Source organism: Rhea pennata, chromosome 7 (assembly GCF_028389875.1).
Source record: "Rhea pennata isolate bPtePen1 chromosome 7, bPtePen1.pri, whole genome shotgun sequence".
In the NCBI taxonomy this organism is placed as follows: Eukaryota; Metazoa; Chordata; class Aves; order Rheiformes; family Rheidae; genus Rhea; species Rhea pennata.
The window spans coordinates 3,480,574-3,506,280 of NC_084669.1; the positions used below are offsets into that span (position 1 = coordinate 3,480,574).

Here is a 25,707-nt window from a genome sequence, read left to right on the forward strand (position 1 = left end):
GGTAAAGCTTTCTTCAGTGATACTTTTATCACTGAAGCATAATTTAAGTCACAGAATAAGGATGTGTACGTATATTAACAGTAATGCTTGCAGAAGTCTGCTACTTTTGTGACAGAGGAAAACGAAAAGACGACAACAGGAAATATCTTCTGGTTCTACTGAGAAATACTTGCAAGCCTAACTGATTCACTCTGGGTGGTGGTGTTACAAGGAAAGCAGTAAAATGGTCATAGCAGCAAAGAACAAACTTTGTATTATATCAAGCAGGAAGATACAGTTGGCAACACTGGAGTGGTGAAGAAAGTTGTTTTGCACACTTAAATCTAATGAGTATATGTGGAATATTTTTTTCTTGATGCTAAGTATTATTCTGTCACTGTGTACATCTTTTTTCCTAATGCAAAACAGAAATATCACTGAAGTCAGCCTTTCATATTTCCTAAAGCATGCCAGTCTTTTTAGGTACTCAGTCTCAATGTCTGTCATTAATTGTATCAATTCATCCATTTAAAAAAACACTTACTAGTAGCAAAAGTGTCTTACAAGGGAATATGTATTATAAACCAGAACTCAATGTTTTGTGTGTCCAACCAGACAGATCAACCCATGCAACTGTTTATGGATTCAAGAAAAGACTAGTCTTCCTTCTGCCCACATCTCTTTGCACTGTGAATTTACATTTCACTGGGAAATGTCATTTCTATTTCCAGTGGCTGTAAGAATTCCCTTTTAATACACTCTTCTGTTGAGCCAGCAAGATACTCAAATCCAGAAAAATCACTATTTAATGTATATTTAATGTTGAGAATTAAACTAAAAATCACCTGAAATATAGGCTGAGGGCATTAACTGCAAGCCTACTGAAAGAACAAATCAGCACCTTCATCTTGCAGAGAGTTTTTAAGTTTAAATAACCACTCTGTAGGTGTCCGCATCAGCATGTTGCTGGCTTTATTGCGCACAAGCCTGGAAATAGCTTTATAAACATTTCAAATTTCAATTAAATAATAATGTTGTGTAATAATGAAATATAATAATGTTTTATTTCCTCACCAGATTCGTGGAGCTGGCACCTCAGTATTATTTTACCAATCTTCCTCCTAGTGAAAGTAAGGATATTCTTCAGGAAGTGATCAATCATTTGTCACCTGTTTCAGCAACGAAGGAGGAACAGAAAACTAACTATGATGTGAAAGAATATGGGAAATATCTCCAAAGTCCCACTGAACAAAGATGTATTATTCAATGACTTAGATTTAAGTATTATAAATTGGATGAATACAAATAAAAACAGAATACGCAATATACACCCCAATTTTAACTCATGTAATTATTTTGAGCTTTTGGCATAAATGCATTTAACAGAAGAAATTCACATGAAAATAAGAAAAATACTTTTCTTAAAGAGTTATATGAATTGTCTGCCAACGTGACAGCACATGATGTAGACTGTTAAAAAACACTGAGCAGTTCTTGAAGTTCCTTGGAACGTTGGATTCTTACTCTCTGCAATTCTTACTGAATGTTTAACGATAAAATATTTTAAAATATTAATTTCATTGTTATTGATAGTTGCACCACCTACTTTTCTCCTAAGTGTACAGAGGAAATATCTGAACAGTACAAAACTGTGAACTCAACTGTAGTCTTCTGAAGCTACTGGGAAGTCATAGTTCTGCATGACTGCTTTATAAAAAAAACGGTGTTCACAGGAGAGTTTAGATTGAGAGATAGTCTTTAAGTTTATCCATAATTGCGTTAATCCCATCAGCTGGAATTATCATAACAGTCCGCAAAGGTTTCATTGGTACGTCATCGAAGGACCATCTGCCGCCCAAACAGGTGTCACTCTCCTCTTGCACAGAATAGTTGAACGTCAGAAGAGCTTTCTAAGAAAATAAATGCATTAATTTTTTAATTAGCATGATGATAATATATCATCCTAACATGGTAAAATGATGACCCTATCATGCACATGTGTATCACAAAATAAAATCTTTTATTTTCTTTCAATAGGTCCTCCAGAACAACCTATAACACAATTCACTAAAGTTTAACCTATTTTCTTTTTACAGAATTTATGTATTCATTCTAAAATAGTCATCATAATTTCAAGAAACCAGAAGAAAAAACAAAGAAGAAAAATCAATACCCCCTTTATCTGCTTATCATGCCTTCCCCCCTGCCACAGGTTTTAAAACAGTATCTCTTTCCCTGCCATCACAGCAAGAACCATAGGCCTTAGAAGCTATTGTGCCAACAAGCAGGAATCCTTGGACAAGAACAGGCATATCAGGCTCTTACTCTAGAGTAAAAACACTAGCTCTGAGAACTAGCAGATGAGCCTAAACCTGGATAAGAGGAACAGCGAGAGTCTACAGATAGACTAGAGCCTGCAATAAAGATGACAGTTCGGTGTGAGTATTGTACAGAAGACCTGTAGAGGACAGATTACACTCTGCTGCTCTCCTGGCTTACTCTAAGGTTTTAGAGCTCTGAGCTGTTTAACATACCTGTAAGAATATGTAGTAATTTCCTCTCTCAAACTGCCAGTAGGGATTTTAAATATTAGCACTCTGAATAAAGCAAAGTGATGTGCACTACTGAGAACCTTGAGCAGAATTTCACGAAGCCCTTAGAAAGGTCTCTGAATGGCAGTAGCCAATGAAAGGCATATTTACAAAGGATGCTTCTTCAATCAAGTGGCTTCCATAATGTTTACTGTTTATCTTTTCTGTAAAATGTATTACATATAGATAGAATAGTCTCTTTTTAATAGCTTTCCCAGCTAAAATGCCTAGTGGTAGGAAAAACTTACCCAACTTATCTTTCTAGTTCTCACATCAGTTGATTTAAGAAGTATGAACTAAACTCCTAAGTAGAAAAATTAATCTAACCTCTTCCCTTTGGAAGTTAAGTTCCAGTCTCCCTGTAGATTTGCTACTTACTAACAGCATCTCAAGGTTGTAAATTGAATTTTGGAAGAACCATCAAATTAATTGAGTGGCTTTGTTCAAGAACAAACAATTTGAGGAATGGAGGCCCTAAGCCTTTAATCAATTCCAAGTCTGGTTATAACAGAGCTTTTCTTCTGCTCACTCAATAACATTTTAAGGTGTGGAATAAAGCACAGTAAGCTGACATCTTTCTGGTTTATTTGGCTCTAAGTGTCTGCCTCACTGCATTTAATGCTATTTTATGGCACTCTAATTAACATTATGTGTTGAGCAGGAAAGGATATACATTCCAGTACTAATTTATGTAGCACATATACATTATTAAGTACAGAGACTCACTTAATCTAATATCCTCGGTAATGTTTAAAATGAGTTTGTTAATAATAATAGAAAGACTGCTAAAAAGCAAAGCATATTTAGTTTGAATCTATCCACTTGAGTTGAAAATTATTACAATTTAGATAAAAAAAACCCACACAATTAGTCCTTAAAAAGCCATTCAAAATAACAAAACAGTGGTAAATACAAAATAGGTCCTCTAAAATGTAATATCCGTGGACACAGGATCACCAAAAGCTTCCCTCTCCTCCATTTTTTCAGTAACATATTTATACAGAGTTCAAACTCAGGTGCTAAAGCTGCTGTGACAGAAACAAGGAAACCCCAAACTGATTCCTGAATAAAGGCTGAAGCAGTATTCCCTATAGCTAAAAATGGATGCACCCACTTACAGTCTTCTTCCTAAGAAATTGTATTATAGGCTTATCACAGCCTCTAACAAAGACTGTTATGAATGATTACGTAGAGGAACCCATGCCAGTAACCATATGATGCATGTGAAAATACTTTATCCTGTAGGCACTGCCAGAAGTGAAAAATAATGGGCTCTTGACAAAGTAATAATATTGTGGAATAATATTTTTAAAGCATTGAAAGAATAAAGAAAAATCCTGAAAAATCCTATGCATTTCAAATTACATTTTTAATCTGATTTCCTGCATCCTCCCCTCTCAGACTTAGGATCGGTCAAATTGCGTATATAGGTTCCCTTAGGAAATCAGAAGCAATATTTTCATCTTGGCATTTCAGCACTTTTTATTGATATACCTGCTCCAAGTAGAATACAGAAGTGAGGTGACAATATCTACTTATTTGGGTCTTCAGAGAATTTCATCTAAACAGCTTTAGAAAATAACAGGTATTCAAAAATAAAATAGATAGGATAGTTTTCCACACAATACCAACAGCAGCACAGAAGTAGAGCTTTGCCTCTGTTAAGTTTCTTGGGAAGAACTCTCAGAGCAATACACTCAATTGCATTACCAAATTTTCAGTGAAGCCTCAGCATCTGCTTTTGTGACAGCAATCCAGCTATGTAGGGGGAAGGAAAAGATATCTGTTCATTTAAATATTAATTTAAATATTAGCATGCATTGCAGATGCTTACTGAAACTCCAAAAACAAGGATTCCTCTGCAATTTTTGAATTTTTTATTCTTCTACACGCTTAAGGCAGTGGTACATGATTCAGTTACAGCACTGTTACAAGCTACTATCTATTGTTTGAGCTGCTATTCTTTAATCCCACTTGTGATGTAAATCATGTCAACTTGAATGTTACTGAAAGATATTTAAGATATTTAAGCTAATATGTAATACCTGCAATTTACATACCTACAGTCCGTCTTCTCTATTCAAATGACAAGGCAATTTAACATGTCTTTAATCTGAATAATAAGATGTGAAAGATGACTACTGCTCTGTTTCGCTGTTTCTCAAAGTAAAAAGGAATTTTAAACATTTATAAGGAAACACTTATAAGAAGGGCTGGGACCTGCTGCTATATCCAGACTTGTTATCATCTATTCATCCTAAAAACGTAGATGTTTCATTTACAGAATTTCAATAAAACAATAAAGACAATTTCAAGTAAGACTGACAGCTTTTACACTCAATTCACTCTCTTTAGCACTGCTATATGAGCAAGCAAAAGAGATGGAAGTTTGTTAATTCTTTGAAGCCAAGACACACTGAAAATCACACCTGATCTTTCCTCTGAAGTCTCTGCCTATTCCCAGTATCTTATCAAGTTTCCCATTATTCTCATAGCGTTGAGGAATCCGTCAGGTAGTAACGCTGACGCAGGCAGAGCCCAGGAAACAGTACTTTTATAGTCACACTAATTGCGACCTTATACAAAATAACACACTGGTAAATTAAAAGTCAAAAGAGAGGGTTAATTTAATAATTTGTGCTTACTGAGAGCATCTTTCAGTGGTTCTCTAAAAAGTGTTGTCTCCAATAAACAAAAACAGTTTGCTTGCTCATCTCTCAACACTATTGAGATTTAATTTAAAAGATATGTAACCATAGAATCATAGAACCATCTTTTAAGAGGGTTTTTTTGAGGTTAAGGAGAAACCTTTTTTTTTGATAACGCTGTAAGGAAAAGCAAATATTTTGAGTTCTCTGCATCAAGTGTGTTACCTCATAAAAAAATTCTTCTTCTGCATTTGCAAACATTAATTCCTCCTTTTGCTGATTTTTCCCTTCCCTTCTCTTAGAATTGCTCTTTGTGGCTTCTGTAAAGGTCTTGCTGATAAGAAGATAGTAGTGGCACTTTCCGCAAGGTTTGTTTTTTCTCTGTGCATTAGTCAGCTCTTTCCTAAAGACAAATAAATATTTACCTATACAATTTAAACTCCCTCAAGTGTAAAAGTAAATGTCATAATGTATAACATCACATACAGGATACATATGAAGTATATATAAAGGATATTAGTACTGCATCCTATTCTTTTACTAGTACTTCGAAAAAAATTTTGCATATGCATTCATATAGTACTTAACCATGATACTTATACTTTAAATCAACATTAAAAATAGGGATACCTTCTTCTCCCCCATTGCTTTTCTCTTACTATTGCTCTTTGCAGAATCTTGTTTACAGCAAAAAGGCCTATAAAAAGATACCAAGTGCAGATTTCTTGGAAAAACATCACATGATCACTTCCATGAGAAGCTATCACTGAAAAGCCAGAAGATACTCTTACGCATCCTCAGGTTAAACATTATCACTGCAACACTCCAAAACGTTTAAGGTAATGAGGCTGAGACTTATTTGAGTCGTGACAGATGTTGTAATAATGGTAAATCTCAAAGCTTAAACTTCAAGAATGTTTTCTCTTTTTTTTTTGGACACAAAGAAACTAATAAACAAAATCATAAACCAAAAACAAACAGATCTTTAAGGAATTACTATGATGATACCAAAGAACACACATAGATGGTTGGTCAGTAAGATTTTTATGTTTGTTTTTGGTTTATGATTTTGTTTATTAGTTATTATGTTTATTTATATGTTATTGTTTAAATGAGCAAGCGAGTGAGATGATAGTATTCAATGGTATCTGACTTTTAATCCCACCTCATACAAGAAAAAAAGATTCTTTTGATTACTGGAGTTCCCTATGCAATACAATGTTCTAGTTCTCAGTGTGGCAGTGAAATCATACAGCACTGCATCCCAGCGGATTAATTTATTTACTGTCACCCAGTCTAGGATGTAAATCCACGAATCAAAACAGAAATCCAGATCAAGCAGCACTTAGCCTGCTTCAGTCATTTAACTGAAACTCAATTAAAAATACTGCAAATGGTTTCTATAGGCCTAAGTCCATCTACCTTAGAAGTCTACTCCTCAAGTCAAATCTTTCCTTCCAGAATCAGCCATTAACACACAAGCAGAAATATTCGAGTTGCTTTATTATCAGTATGCTACAGAAGTTATCATTTTCAGTCTTCCTAAGTCAACATGAAAATAAACTACAATAAACATAGTTATTCTTTTAGTAGCACACTACATAATTTTAAGTGATTTCTTCTGTCTTAAAGTATAAAGAGTATAAAAAGCCTAATGACTTGAAAAAAATTTCATCTCATGTAAGGTCCTTTGTATTTATTACCAAGGTTAATTTAAAAATATATTTTTAATGTCTTCAATATATAATACCACTCTCTTCATGCGCTTATTTAAATAAAATTACTGAACAAAAATAGTGTTTAACAGCATGTCAGAAAGACTTACTGAAGCTGCTGGTGCATAGGCAAAGCAATCTGTGGTGGTACATTAATGAATCTCTCACTCAGTAGGAGACCCACAGGCTTAGTATTGTCATTTAGGATCTTCTCTAGTTGTTCAACTACACACTGTTCACAGTTCTTCTCACATCGACTTAAAATCAGCTCTTTGATTTGTTCAGCACATTGTGTATCCTAGAATCAAAGGGTATATTTTCTTTTCATTATAGAACAATTATTTACACAAGAAAACCTTCAAAAGTGAATTTCAAGGGAATACTCAACAAGTCAACAGGCGATTTCCTTAAATAGTCTCTAAAGTACTGAACAATTTCTCTGAAATTATTATTTACCAGCCCTGAAGCTGAGGGTAAACAAAAGGTTCTTAACTGACAGGAATGCAGCTAAGAACTACAACTCTAGTATGCTTAACAGCAAAATTCAAAAGCTGTGAGAGATGAAAGTAAGGAAACACAAGATGCTAGAATTATCAGTTACTCTGGCAGTATAGAGCCAAAACTAGGTCTAACAAGCATTCTGCTCTTAGCTATGTTTGACCTTCAGTCAGTTACACAGGACTAGATCCAAAAGAAAGAATAAATGACGTGGAACTTTTAAGACCACAGCCCTCTATGGTGGGATTCAGATTCCTGATCCTGATGTTAAGACTGGTTATACAAGGCAGAAGTGCAGAACATAGTCTCACTTATTACTGTTGAGAAGTCAGTGAGGAATACCAACCTTCCTTTCAGTTAAGTTTAAGAGGCTTATAAAACCAAAGACTTCGTCTTCATCATCATCATCACCACTGTCTTCTTGGATTTCTGCTTGCTATTTAATAAGAGAAAAAGCAACATCTCAGTTTGACATTCTACTTCCCCTTCTTCCAACAAGAAATGTTTTTCCCTCCAGAAGACGACAAGCATCCAGGTAATCTGTACAAACACAACACCTACAAATTCTGGTTAAGGTTATGAAAGTGCCACATCACTAAATGTCTCAGTGTATTTAGAGACACTTTTACAGAGAGCCCTGTCATCTTCTACAACAGGATCTACTGTAAGGCACTAAAATTTGATAGTTCATATTTAGAAATGAGCATCTTAGTACAAGTGATGGCCCTACCTTAAACAAAACCATTTTTTCAGCTTCTGATACACAGAAGTAAGCCTGAGAAATTTTAAAATCCCATAGGGCAGAGTTTTGATGGAAATGGAAAGAGAAAGCTTAAGAAAATCCCAGCAATGATCTACTTCTGCTCCAAGTCTGTTATTTCAACATAAAAAGTACTGTATTTAGTTTTCAAAAGAAGCTTAGCTCTCCTACCTTGATAATGCTTCCAATATGATTCTGTTGTATTAATGTATCAGTTAATTCAGCAATGTTAACAGTAGCTTTTAGAAACAACTGGAAAATAAAACAAAAATTACAGAATAGTATCAGGTCAAACTTTCTTTATATTGTGGGCCACTTAGAAGAACTAAAATTCAGTAATTTCTCTAAACTGTTATTCAATGTTCTGTACCATTTTAAATTTCAGTTTAGTATATGTATTTAACACCTTTCAATGTAATTCTCTAATAGTAAAAATAGGCAGTTGACCCTACACAAACTGACATTCTGCGTATCTCTTGTCCTTTTAAGTTTGGGATAATCTGAATGCTTGCTGAGAATAAATTCACAGGAAGAAAAACAGTCAACAGAAGACTGAATGAACATGTTACTTGTTTGTCTGTCTGGTTTTTGGAGTTGTAGTTTTAAAAAAATAACCTCTAAGAAGCTAATTAACATTGAACTAGGTTTTCTAGGCACTAACACAATGGAGATGGAAAATGATAGCATATTGTGGAACAACCACCCTACAGTTCAGGGTTAGTCTCTGAAACCATGGTTTAGGAGACACATTTATTCAAATGCTCATGGCAGCTGTAATTACGTACATCTTCACAAGCTGAAGCACTGCAGAAATATGAATCAGTAATACAGATAATGTGAAGTGATGATTCTGCACAACTCTAAATGATATTTATTAACAAAAGTATCAACCAAGTTCACAAAAATTTAAAGTACCTGTTGAAGTAATTTCTTTATCCCATTGTAATCACTGTCTGATATTGAATGTGCTTCAAATTCAATATTCACTTCCTACATAAAAGCAAAATACAGAACATCAAACATGCTTGTCAAGAATCATAGAATGGTAAGGTTGGAAGGGACCTCTGGAGGTCATCTAGTCCAACCCTCAGTATAGCCCATACGGGGACTGAACCTGCCACCTTGCCATTAGCAGCACCACGTTCTAACCAACTGAGCTAAACCTGCCCCCAAATCTGTATTAAAATGAAGTTAAACTATATAATAAAGACAATTAATGCTCAACATCAGAAACATATCTTATTTTCATCTTAGGATAGGCTTGACCTACACAGAATGGAGCGTAATGCCTTTGCTGAAGAAGTTTATTGCAGACCAATTTAAATTATTACATCCAAAAACATACTTCTGCTGCTTTTTCCTCAAATCCTAATGATATCATTGAATCTACTCTGGAAGCCTGTTTAGTAGCACAAAATGAGACCCAGTGTGAATTGTAACCCCGTCCAGAACAAACACTGTGTATCTGCCAAACATTTTTGCTGGTATTCTAATACAAGCAGTACTGGCTATCAAGGTTGCCTGCCTGTTTTCCCCTAAACCATCATCTGAGATCATCCCAGCCCAATTTACCTTGACATTTAATTGTTGACTTAGACAAGAAAGCTCTACAAAGAGGTTACAAGTGATTTTCTCAAGGAGAGTATATTATTTGCTTGAGAAGCTCCCTATATAGGAAAAGAGATTGCATCTTTGGTGTATACAGCATTTCCACCTGACCTCCATGAACTTTGACTGTTCTAAAATTCAAGGATCTCACTGAATGGTTAAGCCAATAAATGCTGAACCAAACACAGCTAACAGTGGTTCTGAGCACTGATACCTTCTCACACTCTAGAAACAAGGGTTCCCCCCAATCCCAAGGAGTTTCATAGTGATGCGCATTTTCATATCTGTCCAGCCAATTTCCCTGAGGTTTCAGGGATCTTTTTTTTCCTCCTTTGATATTTTTTATATTCATTAAAAAATTAAAGGATTCTTCTGTGCCAAAACCTATATATATTTAAGTGACTGCCTCTATCCCCATACAAGAATTCATGCGAGCAGCTTACATGTAAGGGCCAAATCTGCAAAACTAATGAAAAGTTTCTGAGATTACAATAATAAAAAAAGACTCTTAGTAAGAATTAACTGAGTATATACCGTAGTACAAGTTACCAACATACATTAATGTTACGTATGCTTTAACACAGGAACTGAAACCAACAGTCTGAAGGTAGGCCCTGGTCTGTTTAGCATGATGGTGTCAAAACAGGACTTCTCCTGCTCATGCCCCCTTTATCAAAGGACTAGAAACCTGTTATCAATAACTCCCAGCTGGCACTATCACCTCTTCGTGATTTTAGCCACCTTTTTAAAAAAATGAATAAAAATCCCTGTAATTTTACCAGCTATTCTAATCCTAGTGAATCAAGCACAGACAACACTGCCATATCCTCAGCACAGTAACTGTAGTACCCAGCTTCCCTTTACCTTTTATTTTATTAAACTCACACTGTGCTGCATTAATTATATACATATATATATTATCTCCTGGAAATTTGAGGATTTCGCGGAGAAAGCCCGCGGCCCGCAGGCGGCGGCGACGCACCACACGCGCAGCTGGCGGGCGCCACGGCCGCGAGCGCGCCTCCCTCCCCCGTCACCTCATCGAGCCTCTCGTCCTCCGCGGAGTCCGAGTCGCCCGACTCCGAGCCCGACTCCGAGCTCGACCCCGAGCCCCGCTCCTCGGCGGGCGGCGGCGGGCGCCGCTTGGCCCGCGTAGCCATGCTGCTCCTGCGGCGGCGCGCAGGCGCCTCGGCGCCGGAAGGCCGCGGCGGCCCCGCACAGGCGCGGTGCCCGCGCGGCGGCGGCCCTGGGCGCAGGTGAGCGGCGGCCCGGCGGAGTTGGGGCCGGGAGAGGGGCTTTGGCAGCGGGAAGGGGGTAGCGAAGCGCAGTTGTTACCAGCCGGTGCCTGTTCGCGGCCGCCCCAGGCTGGTTTCAAATGCCGGGACCGTTAGCGTATGTGGGGGGGGCGGTGCCGCCCCCGCCGCCATCTTCCTCCGCTGCGGGGGCTGCGGGGCCCTCCCTCCACCTGCCACTCGGAAAAGGAAATTAATAAATAAATAAAGAGAATCCCACTTCATGCTGTAGGCGCGACCGGCCTTAAAAGAAATGTAGTTTCCTGAGAGGGCGCTGCAGTGGGTCAAAATACGCTTTCTCTTTTCTGTTTCCTAAACCCATCTAATAATAGTAAAAGAATATTGATAACAAATCCTTAGCACCGCAAACTCTAGCTGAAGGATTTTTAAGATTTTTTAAACATATCTCACATACAGTGTGTAATAATTTATCTCCCTTTATGTTTGTGATAGAGCAGACAGTTTCCTTTACCCTTGACAATCAAATGTTATTGTGTGACCCATATACATTTGCTTGTAATCAAAGTAATATTAGAGTTAATATATTTTACAGCAGTCACTGTGACTTAGAAAGAAATGAAATGGCCCATTTAATTTTTTTTAGAAACTGTCCTGTGTACAGATAGTTCACAATTAGCTTGGGAACAGCTTTTCAAATGAAAGTTAAGTCACCTCCATCCCTGGAAAGGTGATGAAACAGCTCATTCTGGATGTCATCTCCAGACATATGGAGGAAAAGAAGGTGATCAGGAATAGCCAGCATGGATTCACCAACAGGAAATCCTGCTTAACCAACCTGATAGCCTTCCATGATGGAGTGACTGGCTGGGTAGATGAGGGAAGGGCAGTGGGCGTTGTGTACCTTGACTTCAGCAAGGCTTTTGACACTGTCTCCCAGAACATCCTCCTAGGTAAGCTCAGGAAGCGTGGATTAGGTGAGTGGACAGTGAGGTGGATTGAGAACTGGCTGAAAGGCAGAGCACAGAGGGTCGTCATCAGTGGCATTGAGTCTAGCTGGAGGCCTGTGGCTAGCGGCGTCCCCCAGGCTCGGTACTGGGTCCCATCCTGCTCAACTTCTTCATCAGCGACCTGGATGAGGGGACAGAGTGCCTCCTCAGCAAGTTTGCTGATGATCCCAAGCTGGGAGGAGTGGCTGACACACCTGAGGGCTGTGCTGTCATTCAGAGAGACCTGGACAGGCTGGAAGGATGGGCAGAGAGGAACTTCATGAGGTTCAACAAGGGCAAGTGCAGGGTCCTGCACCTAGGGAAAAATAACCGCAGGCACCAGTACAAGCTGGGGGCTGACCTTCTGGAGAGCAGCTCTGCAGAGAAGGACCTGGGAGTGCTGGTGGATGACAAATTGACTGTGAGCCAGCAAAGTGCCCTTGTGGCCAAAAAGGCCAATGGTCTCCTGGGGTGCACTGGGAAGACTGCTGCCAGCAGGTCGAGGGAGGTGATCCTGCCCCTCTACTCAGCCCTGGGGAGGCCTCATCTGGAGTACTGCGTCCAGTTCTGGGCTCCCCAGGACAAGAGAGACATGGAGCTACTGGAGAGAGTCCAGCATAGGGCTACGAAGATGGTCAGAGGGCTGGAGCACCTGCCCTAGGAGGAACGGCTGCGAGAGCTGGGCCTCTTCAGCCTGGGGAAGAGAAGACTGAGGGGGGATCTGATCAATGTGTACAAGGACCTGAAGGGAGGGTGTCAAGGGGACGGGGACAAACTCTTTTCAGTTGTCCCATGTGACAGGGCAAGAGGCAATGGGTAGAAGTTGAAGCACAGGAAGTTCCGCCTGAGCGTGAGGGGGAATTTCTTCCCTGTGAGAGTGACGGAGCCCTGGACCAGGTTGCCCAGAGAGGTTGTGGAGTCTCCTTCCCTGGAGATCTTCAAGGCCCGCCTGGATACAACCCTGTCTAACACGTTCTAGGTGACCCTGCTGAGCAGGGGGGTTGGACTAGATGATCTCCAGAGGTCCCTTCCAACCTTACTGATTCTATGATTTTATGACCTACAGAGATGTGTTTTCTGTACAGTGATCTATAAAAATTTTGCTAAGCTGCTTTTAATAGGATAGATTATTGCTCATTTGTAGTATCAGGGACCTAGAGGTCACATTCTAATCAGCTTTATATTTTAATTGAAGACATAAGGATGTTAAATTTTAATGTTTAATGCTGTGAATGTGAAGCATTTCCGTACGCATAATATTACTCTAAACATAAAATGTGTCCCAAATTTACCCAGTTCCTAAATTAAGTCATGTTGACTTGGAAAAATAGCCCCAGACTAATTTTATCCTTCAGTCACAATGTGATGCCTCAGAAACTCCAGTCACTTGCAGTTTGTTGTTCAGAACTAACTGCATGTTTCCATAAACTCAGAGTGACATAAGTATTTTTTCAAGTATTTTTTCATCTGTGTGTGTGTGTGTGTGTGTGTGTGTGTGTGTTCAAGGTAGAAAATCTGCTGTCCTCTTAGTAGCTGTTTGCACGCAAAATGGGTTTAAAATGGTATTTTCTTAACATTTAAAGAGCAATCTTTGTAGCATTGTTATTTTAGAATACAGGTGAACAATAGGCTTGTTCAAGGAGGCAAAAGTGAGAGGCCAAATTATCCTATGAATAAAAGCTTTGCAGTGAGAAACTTCTTATTAAGGTTATTCATGCACATTGCCATTTCCATATGTAGCTTGATCAGTGTTGCTACTCTGCTAAGTCCATTGATTGTTCCAGATAGAAACTTTTTTTATAGTTGTTTGGAATTTTGTGCATACCTCTAATATATAGGGATCTTAGTACTGTAAATACTTACATGAAGGTACATCAGATATTACTGAAGATGCTGCGTGTATAATTTCTCTTAATGCTCTTTGATTCAACAGCAATGTTTTTCAAGGTTCTTTACTCTTTAAGTCTATTTAGCAAGAATTCAGCTGTTTGCAAAATGTATTTTAGCCATTTGCAGGGCATTCCTTAGTTAAGTCTCATGGACACAAGTAAACCATTAAAAATACTGTATTTCTCTTAACATGCCCAGTGCAATGGTACCCCCACATCATTGCAGCAGTTCATAAAAACTTGTGTGTATGTTTTTCCCTGCAAAAAATCCAGTTCATAATGCTCCATATTGAGTTTAACTTCTTCACTAGGAACGTATATTGGTGTATTTCTGGTTTGAGAGTGTTGTGTTTGTATGTGTTTGTCCCTGTTTGGGATCTTGGCTGCCTGCTGTCCTGCCCGTCTGTTCAGATGGCTTTCTGCCTGGATTCACAGTGCTTTGGACGGGGTGCAGCCATAGTGCTGTGAGGTCTGGTGAGCATATGACAGCCAGGCATTTGGAAAAGAGACTATTCCACCAGCTTCTGTTAGGTCACGCTTGTCACGCAATCTACTACGTAAACCTGTCTGAACTTTGTAAAGAAAAAGGACGCAGTGGTCTGAGAGATTTGCAGTTGCTCAAAAGGAAACTGATTTTTGGAACAGCAGTAATACCGAAAGCTCTTGAAGGATTCTTGCAGGACAAAATAAACGCTATTCATTAGTGTACAAGCTTAGCAATTCCCCCGGTCAAGTTCTGTTTTGGACAGTTGCAGTGCCTTTCAGAAGTCAATAAACTAGATTCCTTCTGGCAGAATTGAAAATAAGGCGGTGGCTTCTAGAAGTGCCGGGGTGTGCAAACTTACTCTTTCTACAAGTAAGCCAAATAGCTAAGTCCAAAATACAACTTGTATGATTCCTTATAAAATGGACATCTAAATAATTGCATTTTGCAGTACTTTGAGATATTTTATTTAGCTTTATTTACTTGTATTTTATTTATCATGATATTTATTCATCTGTAGTTTTTTTTGTTTCAGTGTATGTTTTGCATGCATGATCTAAACAAAAGAATTAATTTGGTAATTGTAAGTCACCTTGTTAAGCACGGATGTTTACCCATTTCTTCTTATCATTATTCATTACTTGACACCATAATAAAGCATAAGATGGGAAGTTAATTCAGTTCTAACTACCTAAAGAAATTAATTAGAATTACCATTTCCCCAAGTCTACTTGAATTAACTCTGTCATGTCATTTGGAGTGTTTATTAGAATACTTTGGGAACTTGCTATTGCTAAGAAGAATTATTATCTTGTGTAGTACAGTTTGGAAGGATTTTGTTTTTATCCTGACGCTTACAGTTTTGTTGACTTGATAATGTTGCTAACCATTATAGTTTCATGTAAAAACCTGTCATTTATCCATTGTCATATATGTTCCATCTGCTACATAAACTGTGTACTTAGCAATATGTTTTGGAAATAGGAAAGGGTGGTGGGTTATGTAAAGGTATGAGCCAAACTGTTTTTACAAGAGTACTGGATTTTTACAGTAAAGACTGTTACAATGTTAAAGTGACTAAGGAATCACAACAGCATTTTTTTTTACTTGTCAGGAAGAAGATTTACTTTTGTAAGTTACAAAAATATGTGCTGTCAGTTTCTATTAATCACAAAAATATTTCTAGGTATATTTTTCCTCTATGAAAATCTGAAATATCAAACTAAGCTATATAATGCATTTCTTAATACAGTCAGGTTTAGAGTAATAACCACAGTCTTCACAGTAGGCACTGGCTGATTATGATATTCAGTCATGTTTCTAATGTTCAGTCTTCCTCTAGTAGAGAAATCATGTAGGCCTGATTTCTTGAAATTACTGGCAACCAGATACTCATACGCAAAAATATTTGGGAATGTAAATCTTGAAAGTAATAGGATCTGCTTTGGTGGCTTCTATAGTGTGAAATTAGGGAGGTTTTATTGAGAATATGGCCTTAGACAAAGTCCTCGTTTCTACGTTTACATATACTTTTCTGGTCAATCCCATAGACTTCATAGGTCTTGATTTTTCAGAACTGTGAAGTCCTAACAGTTCCCATTTGTATCAATTTTGAGTATTCAAAATCTTGTGGAAATCAGCACTTCAATGTCTAATGATAAGAAACACAAAAATTAAACACCTCAACTATGAAACTACATTTTAACCTCTAGATTAAAAAAAAAAAAAAGAAATTTAAAATCTACAACGTGAAAATGGTATTACAGTTGGATCTTGAGGCCTTGGAGATGGATTGCTTGGGGTACCCTTTCCATCACCAGCATTTCACAGTGCTGGCTGTAGAAGAATGCAAGACACAGAGCTCCTGTTACTTGTAACAGATCCTGTTTTGTCCAGTGCTGTTTAAGGCTGCCTTTTCTGTCTAAAGAAAGTTACTGAAAATTCTTTCCAAGAAAACATTTTTATTTGAACTTCCTTCTGTCTTTGATGATGTTTTGAGGATTGCAGTGCATTTCATCCAGATGAACCAATTTTAAGATGTTCTGTACATTTGAATATTCATAACTATTTATTTTTAAGTGAATTTACTGGGATGTAATGTATAAGGGAAACATAATTAAAATAAATGTGCAGTTAAAGAATGGCTTTATGCTTGTTTATATTATTCTATTTGTTTATTTTAATACTTACTAATTTGCTTATGTGTTGTAAAATGTCTTCAAATTCAGTACCAGAGCCAACTTTTGATGAACTGAGTATTTTCTTACATTTTTCTTATTATCTTTTAATGGCAGGATATATTTTTTCTATCTTGCCTACTATAAATATATAAAAGAAGGTATATTAGTGTTATGTATGTTATATTTAAATGCATGAATGTGTATATACATATGTCTGGATTTAAAAAATAATTTTGGAACACTGCCTTGCACATGCTTTCCCCCATTGAAAGGGTGAGACCAAAAGCATCAAATTATGTCACTGAATACATAAACCTTTGCATACTGTTATGATGAGCATAGGTAAAAACTAGCACAGATTAGAATAGAATAGAGCAGAACAGAACAGAACAGAAAGGTTATAAATAGTGGTTTATTATGCTGTGTGTGAGAGCATTCCAGAGGTTGTTACTTCTTCTACAAAACATTTTCCTTTAAAATGTATTCTCCTGAATGACTTTCACCTTATGTTGTTTCTATGCAGTATCATCTAAAACCAGCATGTTACTTGTTGGTCTTATCAGGGTGGATATTCACTCCCAGAGAATGTTCGTTAACTGCTTACTCATTGTATAGAGAGCAGTGCATCTGTTAGTAACCCAATTGCCTTTGAAGCTGAACTATTAAAGTCACTGTTCAGTGGAAAGTCCTCTAGATCTAATTTAGATAAATTCATTTATTGTATTTCAGGGTTCTTCCGCAGTTCTTAGGTAAACAATGAGGGTTCTGTTATTGAAGGATCCCAAAGACAAAGATTCAGGACCAGATCCATATATTAAAGTGAGTAAACTTAAAAAGAAAAAGAAAAGAGTAAACATTTATGTCATTTCGCTTTTAAATAATAGTGTCATGCAGTTCAGGAAGATAAATGATTTTAACTTTTCAAGTGCAAAACCTATATAATCTAAAGTAGGAATGCATGTCTGAAATGATTATATCTTCTAAGAAAAAGTTATGCTAAAAATTGTTACTGAAGAAATGATTTTAGTTATGGGGTATTGTTACTGAATTCAGAGTTATAACTCGCAACAAAGTACTGATAGAGAGACAGAATTTCATTTTAATTAATGCTGGTTATGTTCATGTAGATAGTTATGATTACAAAAATTTTTAGTGATCCAGTAGGAATTTAATGTGAAAAATTGGTTACATGTTGCTGAGGTGCTTTCTGTTATTGACTTTATTCATGTGAATATTTCTTACTTGGAGAAGTGCTTATATTGACTTTAAAGCATTAAGATGTACGAGAACATTTGCAGGATTAGGAGATCATTTGTCACTTAGGATTATGTGCTGATATGTACTGTAAGTATTCAGTAGCTACACAGAGGACCTCAGTTCCACTGCTGTTTGTTCAGCCTTATGCAGTAATATTAATTTAACTAATAAACTGGTTTCACTAGTAAAATAATATGCCATTGAATTTTATTCTAGAAGAAAAGAGAAATATTTGTACAGACCTACTCCATTATTTTAAACAGAAAAAAAAGTATTGTTTGAAATGTATTCAGTAAATATATAAACTTTTTCTATAGGAGTTAGGATTATATGGATTTGAAGCAACTTTGATTCCTGTTTTGTCATTTGAATTCATATCGCTTGAAAGCTTATTTGAAAAGGTAAGATTTAAATTATTTCAGCTGTCACATTTTTAACAGAAATTAGGCCACGTTTACCAAGGTGCAGTGCGGTATTTTGATTTAATAATACTGCTGCCCTTTATAATATCTATTTCTGTGTTTATTTACAAATCTTTTGTGAGATCGCTTGCCAAACATTTGGTCCTGTTATATTCATAAGCCTAAAACAAATAAAAACCTTTTAATTAAAAAACTTAGTAATGTGGAGTCCTTGTTGGGATTTTGTTTGGCTTCTTTGCGTTTTTTTTAAGCACCTTTATCTCAGTTAAGTTACTCCAGAAATTTGAACAAAAAAGATCTACTATGGGATACTATGGGATGTGTCTAAATGTGACACCAAGGTTCCAAAGTGCAAGTCCTTGATTAAGAATGAATAAAAGTATGGTTGGAAAAGAAAGAAAAACCCATACATGCATTCAGAAAATGTATTTTGAGTGTAGTTCTTTCACAGGGAGGGAATCCCTTCAAATACAGTTTTTATCGTTTAGAAGCATTATGCCATTTTGTACTTCTTAATCCTGGTGCTGACTTTAGACTTTTGTATTATCAAACGTTACATCTAGAATGTACAAATCTACTGTAGAATGGGTAGTGTCAGCCCAGCAGCAGGTTTGGAAAAGATGAAAAATAATATGGAACAAGCGTCCTGTTCCTGTACACATTACGTTGCTGTAACTTAATGGATGGATTCATGCAGAGTCATGTTAAGAGTAAGGTGTGGAAAGGAGGCTCATAACAGATTCAGATCAACAGATTTTGATAGATTTTACAGTTATTTTACCCTCAATATTATTAAAAGAGAGTCTACTTTCTATCATAGGCCACAAGCAAAAGATTTTTTTTTATCAAAATATTTTTTTAAAACTTGGAAAACAAAGGTGTTAAATCTTACCCCCCCCCAACATGTGAGGTTTCTGCAGGTTCAAAGAAGAGATTTTAGTCACTTAAGGAAGTATTAAGCTGAAGCATTCTGTTCCCAAATGTTCATTTTGCATGCATAGTGTGTTTTCTGAGTGTCTCTAGGAATTACTACAGAATAGGTAGGTTGATTAACAAACACTACGATCTGCCCTGTATCGTGTGTACTTGTTCTGTAAGCTTGGCAATACAGAATTAGACTTTTACAAAAATGATGTGGTCCATACTTGTTTAAGAGTTAAGTTGGCTATATAGAATTCACAGTTGGGTTTATGAACTGTAGAGAATCACAGGTATTTTATCATTTCTTTTGCAACAAAAAATAAGACTGTAGTGACAGCTATAGAATTTAGCAGAGATTCACTCTTGCATTGCACAAAAATTTTGTATGGCATCTCCTAGTTATTTGGAATAAAATTACATAATTGCTGCTCTTTTCCTACTCTTTCTTTCTTTATTTTATTTTTAAATGTTGAAAAGGTTTTCTAAGGGGATCCCTTTATTGAGAATATCCAATAGCACTTAATTTTTTGGATGTTTGGATGTCACACAATCTGCATTTAGAAGTCATCAAAAAATCTTTTCTATTTTTATTGTCCCCTTCTTTAAGAACCAGTTATTAATTTTCGCTCTTCTTTTCATGGGCAGCAGATGAGGGTTGTACCCTCTGAGTTACTGCTTGGAATAACAGTTGATTTTGTTTGTATGAATTTGAAGTACTTCACATATTTTTCCCCTACCCTTCAGCTCATTTCAGTGTCACGAGTGCTTACCATTCCACAGATTTTCAGAATTAATATCATATGTGCAAGTTGTCTTCAGAATTCAGTATTTGTTATGCATTTCTTTTACAAATACTCTGGCTACTGATAATAATCAATTTAATTATTTGCCTGTTTCAGTTTTAGATACTTATTGAAGAGTTGTTATTCTTAACAAGATTTTAAAGAATTGATCTAGTTTATTTTTGTACTCATTTTTTAATTTTCTTCCTACATTTATTGTTGATGAGTAGCTTTCTCATCCAGAATGTTATGGAGGCCTAGTTTTTACCAGCCCAAGAGCATTAGAAGCCATCAAGATATGTTTAAAAGAGAACAGTAAAAGTGAAGGTAAGTGCAGATTTATATTCCTGGGTCTTTCCTGGGCATATTCCTGGGAAGTTTGGTTTTTTCTCTCTCCCGTCTGTAGGTGTTCAGAGAGATATCCCTTTTTACAGGAGGTTTTATCTCATCGTTCTTTTGCCTTTGTAAGGATGCAAAGTTTCCTGCTGCTAAGTTGAGCTTTTAAGGGGTTTGAGCGTTGGTTTCTTTCCACTGATACTGTTAGAAATAACAGAAAAAAGCTTTCGGTTCAGATTATTAGTGTGAACTTTTCTCCTCGTGAATCAATTGTCATTATTTTTGCTGATGCTAAAAAGAGTTTTAAACAGAAACTCAGGAATCCGTTTCTGTTCTTAATACCTAGTTTTAACACCTAGTTTCCTTACTAAACATTTTTGCCCCTTAAAGTCAGGGATTATATTGTAGAAACTGACCAGTGCCATTTTTATGCCTATATAATTATTATGAAGCCTTACTGAAAAAGAGACCTCTATGTCTTGAGTATGAAATATCTCAAGTAAATTAAAAGTTGGCTAAAAGACAGTGAAGAAAGTATAATAGATTAGTTGTGAAGAATCCTGCAGATTCTTCACAACTGTAGAATGCTAAATAGAAATTACCATACCAGTGATCTATCAAATATTTTTAAGTTATCCTAAATATTTTTGTTCAGTGATAACCTCTGGCATTGATTTCATAAGGTTATTTATATATTTTAAATTACTTTCTTTCCTTATTTTGTCTGCTCCGTAGGCAGGTTATAGTCATACTGATGATTGTGCAGTGAGTAACACTGTATGCTTGCTGTTACACTTGAGTAAGCAGTAAATACACTGTGACTATTAGGTTATTTTAGCATTTAGTATTAGCATCTTTTATGGTTTTGAGGGCAGACTGTGTTTTTATACAGAATTGATTCCTAATCCTAACTAGAGCTTTTTGGAGCTGCTGAAATGCATGGTTTAGTCAATAATATGAACCTCCTGTTCCTGTTTGGATTCCTTTTAAAGCTAATCCGTCCTTACCTTTTCCATTTTTCCTTGTATTTTTCCATTTCTCTGATCTTGTTGTAGTGTCTTTTTTTAAGAATACTAGAAATGAACTCAATGTCCTATGTTGTACTGGTTTTAGACAGGACAATAAAACAGTTACTGTATCTATATCTATCCCATTAGGATTTCAGGTAGAGGGGTTAAGGTAGATCCAAGTGGTGTAACCTATAACTTGCTTAATGTCTGGAGGAGGAAAACTTTTCTATTAATTTTAGCTTGATCTCTGGTACATTTTATTCCTGAGCTGATAAATTATCTTTGGTGTATATACAATCAGTTTCTAAATTTCTCTGGTGTAAGAATAAGAGTTGTTTTATGAAATGTTCCAGTGCATGAATACAGATTTTTATCTCTTTGATTTGTAGCAGCAGAAGGTTATAGTTGTTCTTTGGTTAAGTCTTCAATTTTTAACTTACATCTACATGGATAGTTATATTGCACAATAAGAAATTCACCAGTTTATATGTCTAAATATCACTTTCTACTGTATGCTGTCTTTTTCTACAAGTTTGCTGCTCTTTTAGTTATTAATTAATGCCAAAATATAATGGAACCTTGCAAGTTGTATATGACATGGCACAGGGCAGATATGCATTAAAAATACTTCTTAACAAAAGCAGCTAAGAACTGTTTACTCAAATGAAGCTTTTTGAAACATTGTAGACTGCTGCTGTTTACACAGTGATAAAATGCAATAAATACTCAATTTATACATCTAGATTTGCTAAAATATATACTGGGAAGTTATTTATTAGTATTTTCCTGTATTTTCCGTTTTAAACAAGTTCAAAAACTCATTTAGCATTCATATTTTGTTGCCACATGCTTAAATTTAATTTAATGTTTTACAGCCTGGTCCAAATCTCTTAAACAAAGATGGAAAGCCAAAAAAGCATATGTGGTAGGAAAAGCTACAGCTTCTTTAGGTAAGCTGAGTTTTTTTAAAAAAAGTCTTAGATAGATTTGTCTTTTCAGTACGTTTTCTGGAGTGTTAGTTGCTATTCAAGGGTGCTAAGAAAAGTAGTACAGATAAATTTTATAAATGGATAATTTTCAAAATAGACAATTTTATACACACTAGAACTGCATATATTTACTTCAGCTAGAGATCTGGCTGTTATTTTTCCATTAATTTTATTGTAACGTAATAGTAATTATTTTATTTTAAAAACTTAGTCAAAAAAAAAAAAAGTTCTTAATTTGTATATATGTTTATTTACTTATCTTGGAAATGAAATTGGATGAAAAAATTATAATGTGGTTGTCTGATTTTAAGAAATTTGATGCACTGGCCCATTCTTCCTTCAGTGTTTTACTTTTGATATGAAAGAGAGTTTAAAAACTCTCCGAAACAAGCTTAGCTCTTACCAGAATTCTTCCTTTATACTCTTCTCATATTTTTCTTTCTAGAGCCAAAATCAAATCTTGAATAGCAAGTTATTACTTCTTTGTGCTATATTTTTTTTGCTCTTTTAAGAAATATATTTATGCTTGGATGAAGTTAGGTCTCCTTTTTCAACTCACATGTTTCTGTGACAGTAAACCTGAATTGTTTGTATTAAATTCAAATAACGTTTTTCTTTGCTATTGTTTGTTATAGTGGAAGAAATTGGCCTTGCTCCACAAGGAGAAAAGTCTGGAAATGCTGAAAAATTAGCTGAATTTATTTGCTCAAGTAAGTATCCAAAATCTTTGACTTAAATTAAAATCATATACCTTATGGGCTTTTTTCAGAATTCTCCATAAATAAAATTTTTCATTGTGTGCACTGAAGCAGAGATAGACGTGCTTCATATATGATACACATCTTATATGCAGAATCCCTGAATTCAGCTTTTTGAAGTGCTTGTAATATCTCTCAAAGATGATAAACGATATTAATTTGAAATGCATATAAAAAATACTAATTTACATGAAATCTTAGACTCATCAATTAATGAAAAATATTACATGATCCAGTAGGCAAAGTGTACTTAAAGTTCAGAGCTTAATATCAACATAATATCCACATTCAGTTAAGCATTGTCAGTGGAATTATTAATTTAAAAAGTCTAGCTAATGTACTTCCTAATTCTTTTTTTTTTACAGTAATTTGTTGAATTGTGTATGATAGACATAAGTAATGGGAACTCTGACAGCTCCATTATCAGAAATTCAAAATTTCCAAGGGTAATAAGAAACATTTTTAGGCTGAGGGGCTGGTTAATTTTAGAGTAGATGGGTCAGTACAAGCTGTGAAAAATAGACTGCATTTGTACAGCTGGGGTTGTAGAACCTGGGTGAAAAATGCCATAGGTGGGAACTGCTAGAGCAATGAGGTTGGCCTCAGAGCTTCTGAAGTACGTAATGTTCCAGGGAACTGATGACTGACATGCATACACCTTGAAAATGTGTCCTATCAGTGTCTGCAGGGGGGAGCAGTTATCACAATAAGTCAACAGAATTAGTCACAAAGGGCATTGAAATTTGTTTCTACAAACTTCTCTATACCAGATGAAAAACATTCCTTAAGGTTTGGTATCTTGGCAATAACCCGTTGAGTGATACATTCTCTTCTGTAGTTTCGTACACTCTTGGGTGTACCCCCAGTGTTCTGGGAGAGCATGGAACAGTGTGGTGAAGCCTCACAGTGAAATTAGAGGGTACCTGATCCAGAGATAAATCCTTTGCTTCATGACTTTCTGCCCCAAAGTTACAAGGAGAAAGAGAAACGTTCATCTATAGACTCGTGCGCTAATTAAACGGAGAAGACCAACACTTTTAAAATCTATTTTATTCAAGTAGTCAAACAGTGCACCTTTGATTAGCCCTTTTCAGAGAACCTGATGAAAATCAGTGGAGTTAGTTATTCTAGATGTTGGATGAATTATTGTATCTGCTGCTATAAAAGCCTTGCTGCTGACTACACTTTTTCACTTTTCTGACTAAGGTGCTTTTGAGCTACAGAAGTAGAAGGGATATCAAGAACCCTGACAAATTACTTTTGGCCATTGAGCACAACATTAGATGTGAGGGAGGTGTTCATTAGCAAAGTCTTCTCAGTAGCAGATTTATAGGCAAAAGAACAATGTGAATGGAGTTGGTAAGTATTTTTTGTTAACAGGCAGAGTATCTGTAAGCCGTTAGCGAATACAATATTTTAACTGTATGGACTATTTCATAATGAAAGTGGTAGCTGTCAAAAAAGAAGAAATAGTAGATTCTGAAAATTAAAAATGAAATGATAATATTTTTCAACACAAAAATGCCGTAAGTGAAGAATAACCCATACCTACTCTTCAACAAATAATTCAAAACAAAGACAGGCTTTAGCTGTTACCTTTTCTTTAATGCCATGAAATCTGGTTTTGGTCATGAATTAATATTTTTGAATATATGAATTAATATTTTTGGAGGGAGGGGAGGGGGAGAGAGGAAGACAAGAAAAATACCTGTCATATCTGTTGGGTTAAAGTGAAAAAAAAAATAAGGTAAAAGCTAAGGAATAAAAATGCATGTAGTACCAAGAGGCTGGATCAAAAATGAATTGGATACCTTTAGGTCTCTTTCTGTTACCAGATTTCCTAGCCTAAAGGAAAATGTCCTTAGTATTGATTGTCCCTAAAAATGGTGCATTTCAGAAACAGAAGTCTGTCTGGCACAGATAGATGCCTGTGCTGTTGCAGTAGATACAGCAATACCTCTGGAAAAAACAGTGTCACTGTTATGTAAGTTCACAAGTTTAATAAGGCGTGGAGAGGACTGAGTGAAACTAGACATCAGATTGAATTTAAAATAGAGTGTATTTTTAAACTTTCCAGTGCCTTGTTGGTGAGTCTGCGACTTGCACAATTGCCGCATCATAACCTCTTCCTGGTTGCTTTCTCAGTCCGGCTCTGCCTTTCTCCTCCCCCGGGATGCCCATACTCTGGTTTGTTCTTCTGACCTTGTTTAGTCCATAGCTATTTCCCAGCTCGGAGTGCACACTCCTGCAGAGGTGGGAGCTAGAGAGGGAACAGCACGTTTTCATGACAGCAGAGGAGTTCAGTCCGGAGCCAGCCGCAGCTGCCGGTAGCCACCAGTGGGAAGGAGGGAGATAGCGCTTTACAGCATTTTACACGGAGTGTGCTGAGCAGAGGGCAGCTTCGCACTAGAACACCCGCAGGCTGCTTAAAGAAACCCACAGCTGTAAGACTTCCATTAGCCCTGCAGAAATGACTGCCTTTGAACATTCTCCAGCTTAATAACCAACCAGGGAACTGCAGTCACTGGAGACTGCTTGTTGTTGATACAAATATAAGCAAACTCAATGATTTATTGGATTATGCATATTTATAGTTAATTCATCAGATTGTTTATAATAATCTCTGAAATAGAGATTAAAG

General features: G+C 36.4%; 3 protein-coding genes across 6 annotated transcripts in view; 2 read left to right on the forward strand and 1 right to left on the reverse strand.

Annotated features, from left to right (window-relative positions):
- DHX32 (DEAH-box helicase 32 (putative)) overlaps positions 1-1,249 on the forward strand; it is a 25,996-nt gene extending 24,747 nt beyond the window's left edge. The window contains exon 11 of the mRNA XM_062579586.1: positions 1,057-1,249. Within this exon, the coding sequence (XP_062435570.1) occupies positions 1,057-1,249 (193 nt within the window). The remainder of the gene's footprint in view (positions 1-1,056) is intronic.
- Positions 927-11,000, reverse strand: BCCIP (BRCA2 and CDKN1A interacting protein). Of its 2 annotated transcripts, none has more exons than XM_062579587.1 (7): positions 10,837-10,996; positions 9,107-9,181; positions 8,363-8,443; positions 7,778-7,867; positions 7,044-7,231; positions 5,444-5,621; positions 927-1,889 (listed from the first exon to the last, which is right to left on the reverse strand). In XM_062579587.1, exons 1-7 carry the CDS (start codon positions 10,957-10,959, stop codon positions 1,719-1,721), a joined length of 906 nt encoding a protein of 301 aa, XP_062435571.1. In that variant the 5' UTR covers positions 10,960-10,996; the 3' UTR covers positions 927-1,718. The 2 variants fall into 2 exon arrangements, with proteins under 2 accessions (XP_062435571.1, XP_062435572.1); XM_062579588.1 differs by lacking the exon at positions 927-1,889 and adding an exon at positions 4,027-4,328 and having other exon boundaries at positions 10,837-11,000.
- UROS (uroporphyrinogen III synthase) overlaps positions 10,988-25,707 on the forward strand; it is a 23,685-nt gene continuing 8,965 nt past the window's right edge. For 2 of the 3 annotated variants that reach the window (XR_009958895.1, XM_062579589.1), the window contains exons 1-6: positions 10,988-11,055; positions 17,321-17,410; positions 18,166-18,249; positions 20,204-20,300; positions 22,195-22,269; positions 22,944-23,018. Coding sequence is in view for 2 of the 3 variants with exons in the window: in XM_062579589.1 (XP_062435573.1) it covers positions 17,348-17,410; positions 18,166-18,249; positions 20,204-20,300; positions 22,195-22,269; positions 22,944-23,018 (394 nt within the window). In the remaining variant the exon portion in view is untranslated. Of the gene's footprint in view, positions 11,056-17,320; positions 17,411-18,165; positions 18,250-20,203; positions 20,301-22,194; positions 22,270-22,943; positions 23,019-24,272; positions 24,441-25,707 lie in introns of those variants that run through there. The other variant, XM_062579591.1, reaches the window with a different exon arrangement.

Excerpts from the sequence above, each read along its gene's own strand:
- BCCIP (XM_062579587.1), bottom strand. The coding sequence starts at position 10,959 with ATGGCTACGCGGGCCAAGCGGCGCCCGCCGCCGCCCGCCGAGGAGCGG. Across the intron at positions 9,182-10,836 it reads AGGACGAGAGGCTCGATGAG|GAAGTGAATATTGAATTTGA; the intron begins GTGACGGGGGAG and ends GCTTTTATGTAG. Across the intron at positions 7,232-7,777 it reads TAAACTTAACTGAAAGGAAG|GATACACAATGTGCTGAACA; the intron begins GTTGGTATTCCT and ends CTTTGATTCTAG.